The sequence below is a fragment of the Vanessa atalanta genome, chromosome 3 (genome assembly GCF_905147765.1).
Source record: "Vanessa atalanta chromosome 3, ilVanAtal1.2, whole genome shotgun sequence".
NCBI classification, from domain to species: Eukaryota; Metazoa; Arthropoda; class Insecta; order Lepidoptera; family Nymphalidae; genus Vanessa; species Vanessa atalanta.
The window spans coordinates 7,918,916-7,933,049 of NC_061873.1; the positions used below are offsets into that span (position 1 = coordinate 7,918,916).

General features: G+C 31.2%; 1 protein-coding gene across 1 annotated transcript; it reads right to left on the reverse strand.

Annotated features, from left to right (window-relative positions):
* Positions 1–3,969: 3,969 nt before the first annotated feature.
* On the reverse strand, positions 3,970–13,140 carry LOC125076927 (chitin deacetylase 1). The gene is made up of 5 exons (XM_047688665.1): positions 13,058–13,140; positions 7,335–7,495; positions 6,467–6,716; positions 5,193–5,514; positions 3,970–5,104 (listed from the first exon to the last, which is right to left on the reverse strand). The coding sequence occupies exons 1-5, from the start codon at positions 13,110–13,112 to the stop codon at positions 4,276–4,278; spliced, it is 1,617 nt and encodes a 538-aa protein (XP_047544621.1). The 5' UTR covers positions 13,113–13,140; the 3' UTR covers positions 3,970–4,275.
* Positions 13,141–14,134: the final 994 nt, after the last annotated feature.

Genomic DNA, 14,134 nt, shown 5'->3' on the forward strand with positions numbered 1-14,134 from the left:
CTACTTCTAGTAAGTTCGCATTTAATCATCGGATAAAAGGAAGTAGAAAGACATGAGTTTTTTTTCTAAAGTCATTGATAAAGGTTATAATTAACAAGCTTGTTTGTATACATTTAAATCAATTAAAATAAAAAGAGGTTTTTTTGCTTTGTACGTTTTGAGTTAACAGTTTCCTGGTTAAGTTTGCAAAAATGTACCACGTGGTTGGTTTACGTAAAGTCTACCATCACTTTTGCCGTGTATCTAAATAATCTCCGTTCTATACAATAGTTATGTTCTGTTTAACGTTTTAAGATAATCGAAGTATCAGTAATAATAATGAACTAAATAGCAAAAAAAAATTGTAATCTGCTTTTGTAAAAATACATATTTTAGCAATAATTTTATATTTTAATTTAGCAATTCATCAAAAACGTACAACAACAACCAAGATTTTATTATTCTACGTTATAGAAATTTTAAAGTTTAAACGTTAAAATGCGACATCTACAACTTCTGTGTTCCTCTTTTTTATCCTTTTATTTTTAATCGGTGCGTTAAAAGCAAGAGAACATTTTTTATAAATTTATCTGTGTGTCACAAAAATGGATATAAACGTACACAAGACCTGAATAGCTATAAAAAGATTGTCGAAGCTTATATTCATAATAACATTTTGTTACATGTAACGTGAATAAAAACAAAATGAAAATAAGTTTTATTTAGGTAGGCTTTTATAAGAACTTTTGATGCGATATATTACAAAATTAAATTACATGTAAAACTAAAATCATTTTTGAATATATATTCTACTGAGAAGGACTGACGAGAAACTCAGTAGTTAATCATTTTCTTAAATTAAACAATAGTCAATTAAAATTTCACATTTCTGTTGGCTAAAATTTTGGAATGAGATGCGCAGAATACTAGCACGTCAAAGCTAAGGTACAGGCGACGCGCAGCGCCGCGGCAAGTAGGCGCACAAGAGTCAAGGATCCTTCAAGATATTTCCTTTCACTTGCGACAATGCATGCACACCTATGTATATCTATTAACAGAGAATAAATGTGGTTTGTATACATCTAAGCAATTCTAACTATATTAATAAGGTCACAAACTATATTCACTGAATAAAAATTAGATAACGTATTATTTTATGTAGGAATATGATGGAATTATATAGATTCGAAATATCAATTCAGAGGTTAAAATTAATTAACCTTTTCATCCGTATGTGTGAGTATCGAATATAGCTATAGCCTATAATATGTTGTATTCACAGAAGATATTGCAAGAGGTTTAAGTCATTCTTCCGTCTGATTTCGTCTTGACAAATTTAACCAATGAGGAAAACATAAGAGCAAATATCAAAAAGTTGACCTTGTAAAGTTACCGAGTTGATTTGAGTTCTGAATTAAGATGTTATTTTAGTCAATATTCATTTATGCAAATAACTGCTCAGCTAATGTAATTATGAAATTAAGGTACATTTCCACTTTTTATTTCATTAATTATAACATATTTTATTTATAAAATCTTAATAATCCTTTTCCAGCGTTTAGTATATTATTACGCAAGAGCGTTATTTTAAGAAATACAGGAGTACAAATAAAGAATGCTACGGCAGCGCACTTCACCTGATGACTTTCACTGCTTTCACTATCGCAGGCTGTTTTGCGCTTCTCTTCATGACTATGCTTACTTATATCAATTATATACGAAGTGTCGACTCTCTATTTATTTTGATGGCGCTAACAATAGTAGTGTTGATTTTCATTGTCCTTATTTTGGTCCATTTACACCATGCATTGCAAAATCAAATGGAAAGTTTGTTGTGATGACGATATACAATATGCAGACGGCCGCTTTGAAGGTGATGATGTGCAACGAACCACCCACCGAGGCCAATGTGTCAGCTCAGGGAAGGCGGTGTGTTGGTGGCACACCTCATCTATTGTCTTGCTTTAAGATTGCGTACATCTACTTTGATGCATTAAACAATTGAAATATTATCGTCTATACAATTATATATATGAATGTAAAATCCTTTTTTTTTTATTAGATTTTGAGTGTCAGGAGATTGTAATGTATTTATAATTGTTGTACTTATTAAATAAGATATAAAATATTTATAGTCCGGATAAAAACATCAACTTATACGGAAGTGTAAAATATTTATTACAAACATGGACATACATAGATACCGGAACATATTTCCGCTACTAAAGGATAATAATTTTGCATGAATAAGACAATATAATATAACAAGATATTGTACCTATATGATGGTGTTGATTGAAAAAAAGTATGACAAATGAATAATATCAAAATATATTATTACTATATAAAAAAAATATATACATAAGAATTGTTTGCATAAAAATAGTTACTGTGCAAATCATATTCACGTGAAATCACACGAATTTTAGCAGTATTTTCAAATTGAATTGCAATTCCGATCCTCTAGGCATAAAATTAACCAGCCCTCCTGTCACCAGTCGAGGCTATAAGATGTTATACCTTTAATAAAGGTTTTTGTGCTATTACTCCAAGGTCCAAGTCTTTCAACAGCAAAGGGAACGAAGAAATAATTTTTAATAATGGACTAATATTTGGATCGTTCGTTCGCTTCAGGTTTTTCCGCAGCGGTTCGGTCTCTTAACACTGTTTCGCTTATATATGATGAGTCAATATAGTAACGCATGTAGCGTCCCACATTAAGATGAGTCCTCGTTCCCAGAGTACCAGTGTCAGTGCTTCAGGTCTCTTTTTATTATCACGACCAATTCCACGTGGCACAATGAGAACAAGAACGTCGTTTATTGTATCATTAAGAGAATCGTAAACTCCATAAAGAAGAAAGTATGTAATCTAGTGTTCGAAGGACTATTGATAGATATAGATATTGATTTAAACCTATTATATATGTATTATACATAAATATAATTTTAGTGGTCTCATCAAGTTCATAAACTAACAAAGCACCGATCAGCTTGGTATTAAATCGAATCGTACGTTTTTTGGCTTGCTTGAGAAGTTGATACCGCTGACATACAAAAAGGTGAAGGACGGTTTCTTTTATGTTAAAGTATTTTTAAAATCGTTTATAGCTTTATAGTTTTAAATAAATGTTTTTTATAAAACAGTTTTTTTTTTATTGTTTAACTGTGTTATTTGATTGAATTGAACTGTAAATCTATTTTTTCATGCTTACATGTATTTATTTTACATTCACTTAATTAAGTACTATTTTTTAAAGAATTTGATTGATAAGATTGTTTTAAATGTTTAAAGTATGAAAACTTTAAACATTTAAACCAATCTTATCAATATCAATCAAATTCTTTAAAAAATGAATACAAAACGTTTGTCAATATGAAATGATTAATCAATATAATTCCATAATCTCACTTACACAATTTTTGTATTAAGCAAGATATTCTTATCTCCGTTGTTTTATTGACAAAAACGGACAATGTAACGTACATATATATAATTTATTTCATTATGTTTATATTTTTTGCATCACAAACTTGGTATTTCGTAGGCATTTCAATCAGGTTACGTGCACGAAGAATGAATAATAATGAATAAGGCTTGTACATATTCAATACAATTATTCTTTTTTTATTTGATTGTGATGTCGATGAGTTTTAAATTTCAAACACTTTTATTCATATAGCCATTATGACTATTGCAATTTTTATCTGTTTCTCATCAGTTTAATGTAAGGGTATTTATATTATATTTATATTGAATCAATGTTACAATTAATATCAATCTCGTTATAAAATAAAGTGAATGGACAGTTCTAATACACAATTACTGAGAAAATGATTTACATGTGATCGTTATTTTATTTATTTTTCAATAACGGCTTATATATCCGCTTCGATTTCAATCGAATGTCTGGTTTTTATTTTATATATTTAATAATTGATCATTAAGCGAATGAGGGATCTTTACTTGTGTAAATAAAAAAAAACAGGATGAATTTTTTATATTTTGTATTTATAATTTTATCCAACAGACTTACAGTAGAAAAATCACATAAAGTATTAAAACAGACCTATTAAATATCATGTGAATCTATATTACATACAGTTAGGTAGGTACTTAGACTACTGACGGGATTATGACCCAGTACATTTTATTACACGGACACATATTCATCGAATAAGTCAACACTGTTAAGTTGTCATTTATTTTATTTAAACCCGAATATAATGTCCTTGCAATTAATAATTGCAATTTATTTTATAACTAATTTGCACCACGCGAGGCGCGAGATCTCATTTAATAATGACCGTCGCCTGTTGGGTCATTGAGCCAGGGGTAATTGACTGGGCACCTGACGCAGGTCTGTAAATTGATGGTTTCTCCGGGAACTTCCTTGGATATAAGTTTACATGAATGAGGTACCCAACAGGCAGGAATGCCTTCTACGGCACACTTTTCTCTCCATGGCTCAAAGTTCTTGGCCTCTGTGACGGTACGAGGATTTTGAATCCATTGGATTACTTGAGTCATTGTAACAAAATATACATCATTGTGAGTTTGAAGAATTTCATCAATCCAGTATAAGAATGCTTCTAAGAACTCAGGATTATTTTTCAACCAGGCGGCGTGGAAGTACAGACCAAGTGGGGCTCTGTTTTGATCATAATGACGATCAAAGTTATGGTTTAAGAAATTGTAAAACTGGTCACCGGTAAGAATATTTGAACAAGAGTCAACCATAGCACATCCTGGTAAGTATTCGTCATTAGTGGGGTCTTCACGACGATCAAGTTCGTTCATTACCATTTCCCAAACTGCGTGACTTCTTGTTGGACAGCTTTGCAAATTACCGTGGCAACGGTGAGGCATACGGAAATACATAGTGTAAGGCCATAGAGGGGGGTTTGATAGAGGTGCGGTGATAGTACTGTCATACAGGAAAGCTTGTTCTTCCATCATTGTGAATTGATTATTGCCACCGACGCGTAGATAAGGTGCGCGAACGCCTACAATGCTGTTATCAGTGACATTTGCGAATTTTTCTGTAATGACTCTCATTCCAGCCATTTCCTTGCCCCAGTCATCAACAGTAGCATTGCTCCAAAATCGTTCATCATCATTATGCCTGTATAGAAAAATGAAACAGAATAGTTTTAAAACAACCATTTCATTATATAAAGCAAATGCATTTCTTAAATGTATAATGTACTTACGTGATCGAATGTACGGCAATTTCATGTCCCTTTCTGTGAGTTTCTTGCACGGCTGAGTAGTTCGTGTATTTGTGTGAAATAAAGAATGTGGCCTTGATGTCACAACCGTTTGGGTTTTTACGTTTTCCATTGAATATTTCTTTGTATAATTCGATGTTGTTATTGTTGATAGCGTCATCAAAAGTTATAGTGATCATTTGAGGAACGTCTCTTGCAGGTAAATCACCAGGGATGACTGTTCCATCTTCAGAGCAGAAGCAATCGGGTAATACACACTGGGAAGTGTCACATGGTGGAGCCCTGTTCGGGTCGTTGTCAATATCTAAAACAAACGAGAATGTTCCTAATTAAAACTCCTATACTTGAGTGTATTTGATAAATTGTCTATATAATATTAGTACTCATATCATTTGAAATAAAATAAACATCAACTTTATATTGTTAACGCGCTCTGTTTTTGAAAATACATAATAAAATGTGTGCGTATCTGAAGTTATTAGAGACACGTGGCTTTCGGAACCTGTATGGGTACTTTCGCTTCGTTATACCGCTCGGGACATTCAACATCCATTTTGATTTCACTTTTTGATACAAAACATGGTGATCGTGATATATAGCAATAAATTCACATAACAGAAACTAGTATAACGTGTAAATTGTGTAACTAAATTAATTCATATTGAAATATGCAACAAAAATAAGCGATTACCAATCTTTACTTTGCTTGGTTGGATCGCTTGTGATATTTGCTATTTTTTATAAAATGTTAATCTATATATAAACAGTGACTAAGTTCGATATTGTATTCTGCATGCGTCGTAACTAAATATGTTCACAGTGAAGTTCATTTTGCGCTCACAACCAAGCCATTTCAAAAGCAATGAATCAAACTATGGTTCTTAGAATGCATATCGACTAGTAACATCTGAGGTCATAAAACTGTTTCATTAAATAGCATTGAACTTTCCAATTTGACATAAAACTAGGCTATTTCATTTGTTTTCGTAGAAAACGTTGCATAATAAGAAACTAAATGTTAACATATTCAACAAAATGTAAATAAAATAAACACCCCATTTGGTTAAGGCACGTTGCGACATAGCATTGAGATGTTTTTTTAGGCCAAGTGATTGGCATTTCAGGCAAGTCGTTCGTCACGTCTTACAATCCAGTTTTTTTATAGTTGTCAAGTTCAGCGATGTGTTTTACTCTTAGATTAGATCCTTAATTACCCAACAAAAATATAAGGCACATTTGTGAGTTGTTTTACTTACCACACGAGTTCTCGTCGGACCCATCGGGACAGTCTTTTTCACCGTTACAGAATAGTCCTCGTTCAATGCAGGTGGCATCTCCACAAGCCAAGAAGCCATCCTGGCAGAGAGGCTCTTCGGTGTAAAGAAGAGGCTTTATCTTACGTTCTTTGTTCTTTAGCTTACAGTTCTTTACAGCATCTTTCCAGTCGCATGTTTGTTTTTCAATATCAAAAAATAGACCGGCCGGGCATCTGATAGCTTGAATACCCTATTAGTATGAAGCAAAAACATTTATTAAATTACCGTTTTTTATTTTAAGCATATTAAACTATAAAAATATTTTAAAGTGTTATGGTTTTTTACGTAATATAGATTTAAACATATTTTATAAATCTTGACTTAATAATAGAATAAAAATATTTTTGTAAATACAAAAGATCAATATAATAAATATAGTTTATCTATGATTTGTCGTAAAAATGTACTTCCAAGATATTTTATGTACATCATACTTAGATTAAAATATTCATTAAACTTTCATTAAAATGATACTAATAATTAAGTATTTATAGTTTTGGCGAATCATATATATGACAGTTTGTGGAATTCCATTTGATAGGTATTTAAGTTTATCGATGATCAGAACAGACTAATTTAAATATAAACAAGGCCGGTAAGTTACGATATACATATTTATATCGTATTAATTCTAAGTTGTAGACTATAGCCTACGTACATAGACAGAGACAAATTACGAGTATTTAATGAGAATTTTAAAATGGTGTTTGTATCAGAGACGCACATTGCATTTGGCATTGATACATATGCCGCTGTTGGTACGAGAAAAGGTATGCGTGTAAAAGTAGTAATCGCCTATTGCACTGACCGAGGCGGTACACTGAATGACGTCGCGACAGTTGTCGCCCTCGCCGGCTACCAGCCGGAACCATTCGCCAGCGTCCTTGTCCTTGCATAGCTCTTGTTCCAGGCTGTCGTCTTTCTTAGAGTCATCCGCTTGCCGCCGATAGCGTTGCCCATTAGCAACTCCTGCAAAAGAATGTAATTAATGCCAAATACCTAAATTAAGAAAATTCGTACTATAAATGTTTATTGCCCCTTTAAAAAACTTATAATACGGAAGTAAATGCACAACGAGCTGTTACTTTATACTGTTGTATAATTAATAGTTGTATATTAATATTCAATCCATTATAACTTTTTCGTGTTTTTTTTAATCACGAGAGGTAAAATGTCACTTGAAGATGTACATAAATGTCAAAGGTGAAGTGAGCGCACGAGACATTTGACTTGCTCAAAATGTCAGCGCTTAAGCAAGCGACAAGGACGACTCTTTCTAAGTTCTTCTGAATATATCAAATTGTTATATTATGCATGGTATTTGATGCTTTGTGCGGGAGTTCTGATGAAATTATTATAATTCGAAAAGGTCACGGAATAGTTGATTTACTTGACCGCTAACTATGAATCAGGAAATCGGGGATATTTGCCTATTTGAAATATTACAAACCAGTTTTACAAAATTGAAGTTTACGATAGTTAGTTCGGAATAAACGAAATTTGAATGATAGTTTATCTAATTTAACTAAACAGTTTTTCGGCTACAAATTAAAATAATATATTGCATTTAATAAGTGTCAAATCATTGTTTGCTAAGAAAGAACACTAGAACTTAGCTAATACTTTATAAAAACTATTTAATGGAGATAGTTTTATGCTTATTAGGACGATATGTGTGCGTGTGCGTAATATGCCAACGTAACTCGAGGAAACTAAACTCTCGCAATATTATCTAATAGAATGCTTACGAGAAGTAATAAAGTGGGTGCGAGTCGTGCTAGTGTACAACTACGCCCCACGACCGTATTAACGATATACCATTGTTCGTCTATCTCCGTCTTACTCCTATTTGTTGATGTTGCAAAATTGAATCGAGTGATACGAATAACATTATTTTTATTTGCTTTTCTAAAATCAGTCTCTTGGAAATAAATAAGGTTGATAAGTAAATAATGTTTTATTGAACGAAATGTTGGAACGCTAGTAGCAGCTAGCAATCAATAATTCATGTGCAACATTTAAGACAGTAAAGACACCAACCTTGTGAATGTAAACAGGAAATAATACAACTCTATTATTATTGTTGACTGTTGCTTTAGAATATTTAAAAGGATTCATTAATAGATTTCTTAATTATTACATTTACCAGAGTGTTAAATCGTATACAGCTTACATACACGTTATACAGTTAAATTAGGTTGTAATGTTGTATTATATTCGAAATTATACGATTAGCTTAAAATTTAAAAATATGTTTAGCAATCTTTTAAGTATTTCATTGCTCACACATAGTTATTCCATTTCTGATAGTAAGATATGAATAAAACATGACGCAATAAAAAAATAGTTGTCACCGGAACGATAAATGAGAACTTGTCCTCTTTGACCCGGATCTACCACGTGTTTGGGCAGCTATAGACTACGTGGAGTTGATCTTATGACTTTATAAACCCTTAGCAAAGCTCCTGTAATAATAAGCCATGTTTATTAAACTATATATAATGTTAAGCACGTTAAGCACGAACAACTAGAGCGCGTTGAAGTCTTTTATACGGGACAATTGATTACTTTTAAATTCGTTTATTATTATTTTGCGTTTAATCTAATTAGTCGAATATGCTCAACTCATTTTAAAACTGTTTAAGATAACTTTAAACGTAGCAATATTTATGTAATATTTGTTTTTTCGTGATGTCTTAAAATTGTTAAAAAAAACTTTTATTTGAGTTGATTAGAATTTGTTGGTCTATTGATTCAGGCTTTACATTAGTAAATAAATCTATTATTGAATATTATTAACATATTCCAGTGTCTAGGTTGATGTATAAATGCACAGTTATGTGGCGGCAAAGGCGACGGCGCGGGCGTCGGCCCAACGCGCCGCTTGCATACCGATCACTAATAAATATGGAATGTAACCTTAAGGCTTTTCTTCTATTGGTTCCCTTCTGTCCAATTATGACACTAATAACGGGATAGTAATGAATCAGTATGTATATGATGACTTTACGGTTACGACTGTGAATATAATGTGTGCAGTTAAATACTACTATTAACCTTTATTTTTATATTTTATATTACACATTACGAGTATTCTTCATTTTAAAATTTGCATTAGTATTTGTTAATGATGAAAAGATTAGCATTTTGAAACGCCTGAAATATGTTGCATTTTTACAATACTTTCACTATTTATTTATGATCAACTTGTTATTTCATAAGTGTTTCGACCAACCGTGTTGTAAGAGTTTGTGTTACATATTTAGAGGTAAACTAAAAATATGTATGTAGCTCACGATTTTTTTTGGAATATACGTTTAAAATATGAATATTTATTAAAAAATAAACTGTGTACGTATAATTTATTTTTGCAATTTAAAATTTTAATCTAATAAAAGACTTTCATTGCGCTCTGGATTAAAATCGTGAGAAACGTAATAACTCGAATATTCGATGATACGTGACACCATGCTGAATCTAGACGTGAGCGCAATACCTTCTCACGATGTTTTAAAATCCACAACGATTTTTTTTTAATTTAAGTAGCTCCCACGACTTGTTTGCGTTACAGTTTGGTAACTGCTTTATTATGAGATAAAGAAGTATGGTATCGCATATACTAAATTTTCAATACGATAAGCTTTCTTACTATAGTATGCTTAGACGAAGTATATATTGCTGTTTAACTGTTTTATTTTTTTTAACAGATAAATAACTGACAACCAAAAGTGATATTAATCAAATAAAATAACGTGAGTTATTCACTAATAAATCGTAAGATCCAATGAGGTATAAAACCTCTAAGTCGTTATATGATATTAATTTGTGTTCGGATTTCCTACAGCTTAGTTAAAATGTATGAAATTCTTAAATAGCTGAATGTTTATGCTTGCGTGTAGGCAATATTTACAACGTAATTGATTTGAACTCCTTTATTCGAAATTTAGCAGTCTATAATTTGATAAATGTTCAGTGAACGTATAACTAAAGTATAAAATCTTTTAGGTATTTGGTATATCTAAGACTGACATCAATAATACACATTAGAATATTCACAAAAAAACAAATGTTTTATGTAAACAACAAATACGAATTATATCGAAATAAAAGATTGAAGTATTTAAAAGTACAATGATAAATTACAACTTAAAGTTTTCCTAATGTCCTAATTACTAAAAGAATTTGATTGTGCCACTCGATAAATTTATACGTATGTCAATATATCATACCAATAATATAAAAATCCGATTGTACATTATACTTCTACTATACTATTATTGAAGTTTCTTTGTAAATGTCATAATACCGGTTTGCTAATAATGCATATACATAATGCACACACATGTAAATATATCTTGCGATAAATGAAGGACCGAGTTTCAATGCGCAATGAACTTTTATGTCCCTGTCTACTTTAGGATTGACATTTATTATCTCTGAATAACATCACGTAATGGATGAGCTGTTTGGAATAAAATATGACGAGTTTAACCTTTCGACATCAACCAACTTAATGGTACGGTTCGTAATTACACATCTTCCGATACTCGCTAATTGAAATGATTTTAACTAAAAATGTATAAACTCAGAGGGAATCCAATTGTCTAATAATTAACAGCAGTTAGTAAAGTAAATATAATGAACTAAACTATCATTAAATTTATTAGATAATTAATTGATTTTAAATTTGATTTGTTTTGCATAATTATAGATTGATTGTTATCCCAGTAATTAACTTCTTCATTCATATCCTAATATTATAAGATTAGTAATAAAGAAATTAGCGATCTCACCAATAAAGAACCGTGTCGCATAATAAGGATTTACAAGCAATTTAAATGCAAATAGTACGACTTGATTTGTGCCAAATATTTGACCTTAACTACGCAACTAGTTATAAAATCGTTTTGTAAGTTTTAGATAATCTGTTACAAGTATAAATCGATAACTTATTAAAATGAATATTCAAAAAGTATTCAATCACTATATTACGTTATAAAACTATATTTAAATGAGAATCTAGTATAAAAGAAATACTTTGAAAGGGTTGTTTAGATTAGGCCGTAAATCTAGATTGTACTTAAAAAAAACATGTTATAAAAATATTGTTATGCAACTAGATTTGATTGTAATGTGCTCAACAATATATTGCGTTTTCTGGTCGATCTAATTCATTTGCATTCGTAATATCAATTCGCACTTGTAAAATATACATTAATTAGAGTATACTTTTTAATAAACATATTATATATACTGAGAAGAAATCAAATAAATAAATTGCTATTCGTTATTTTATATATATATATATATATATATATATATATATATATATATATATATATTTCTCTGGTACGGATTGTATACAAACAGCCCTGTGATATTTTAGTGCATAAATAAGTGAGTTAATTAAAAAAAATTGAAAGTTAATTTTAAAGCAGCCTAACAAAATGGTAGGTATTAATGACCTTGACCAAAAACAACAATATTACAGCTTTTTAGAATGTTAAGTATGTACAATATATATATTTTTTAAAATTATAGAATAAGTATTTTAAAGCAATTAAAATTGAATATATGTCAAGACTGCTTAAAGGACTTAAGAAGTTTAATTTGTTTATATTGATACTAATAAGCTGCAATAAATAGTAAGGTTATTATTTTATTCTGTCCGTCTTTACTTTCATCTATAGTTCCGTCTATTTGCAAGATAAATAATATTAATAGATCCTTTTTTATCTTGTATATAAAAGTTTTTTAAAGAAAAAATACAATGGGTACGACTATAACTAGTGATTGCATATAAAAATTTGTTATTAAATAGTTATTGTTATTTTAAGTATTTTCTAGTATTATCACGAAAGCAGTTCGAGCGCCTCGCACTGCTACGCGATTACGACGCGGCTCTGGAGTGACGTCAGCGGCGCAGCCGCAACGCAACACGGACCAAATGTGAAAGTTCTCCGCAACCACAATGCGCAGTCGCAGTAAGTCCTAATAATATGTATTTAATGAAATATATTTTTGTAATAAGAATTAAATTTCAAACTAATTTTACTAAAATTGTAGACTCCACTAAAGGTTTTAGTGTGAGCTATCTTTTCTTACTGGCAGCTGTAGAGAAATACAATTATCCAACGGTTGGCTAACTACAAAACTATGACCAATTAGTTTTTGCTGAGACACTTATTTGATAATTTTTTTAATTAGTTTCACTATACCGGCATACATATTACGAGCTCGATAGTTGTATATTTTAAAATTGTCCTTGAAAGGCTTGCAGCCTGCTTATTACATTCTTAAGTCATTTGATGCAAGGAGATCACGTTCTGACTGCATTCATTCGGAAACTTTGTAGAGACACGGTCTATCTCGCGACGGTCAGTTCGTGCAACTTCACTGTTCACTTTTAAGTAGCACTGGAAATTGACGCATCCACTATTTACTCTCAGATGTGCGGATGTGACGTCGCGTAACCTATGACGTCGCGAAATAGACGGCATCTGGAGACGTAAGATAAAGGTTAGGACTCACCGCAGGCGAACAAGAGACACGCGACCAGAGGAGCGACACGGGCGTAGCGCGCCATGACGGGATCACAACAGGTCGTTGCGCGGCCGCGGTGCGATTAAATAGTGGCCTCAATCTGCGCCCCGCCCGCCCCTCTCGCCTACAGCGCTTTACACTTCTGCCAACACCCTTTGCACTCATCAGCTGTGAATCACCTGCATCTCCAGGTGCATTCTTCAATCTACAATACTACTACTTCTAGTGTTGATACTAAGATGTACTATTTACTCAATGAAGAATAACATTGGTCAAATAGTCTTATATTCGTCTCACCAAATACGCAATGGTTAATATTTAACCTTTAAAATATTATAGTATTCATTTGATATCGCTTACATAATGCTATAATCAAGTATTCTTAGAGCACACTTCTTATGAGATAAACTATAAAATAATACGTAAATATTGTCCCATTTTCTTGTAAATTTATTTTAATTATTTGTTAAGTTCTAATTGTTCTCTGTTATTTAAAATAGCCGTATGCTAAAATATATTGACACCGTAGATGTACATAAAGCAGCCATTAATAATAAATCATCTCGTATTTATGAGTAGAGTAGTAGTAGTATGTGCTTAAATATAAGCATTTTATTTATCGTAAGTTCCTATTTATATTTTTACTTCTAGGCTTTGCGTACTCGTTTAATAATGCGGAAGTATGAATCGAACTAATTTAATGATTTACTTTAAGAATGTTTTTAAACATTAAATTCCAATAATAATATCCATAAGGTTATATAGTTTCATAGAGCAGTCCGGGTACATGCTTTCATAGACTGTCGAAGGTTTATATTTTTTTGTTTTTGTTGACATTGATTTTTGTTTGTTTTATGCGTTGTTCTCTTGAAATATTTTCAAGAATGTCTTTCTATTTGTGTGCAATGTTAATTCTAATTGATCTAAATATATATAAGTAGTAAATCCTACCAAGTTACACGTATTAAAAGCTAAGAAATAACCTCATTTCGGTATTGTCTAAATAGAAATGTTAATTATTTAAAAAATAAAAATGATTTAAGCCTTTCTTGAATTGTTTATTGG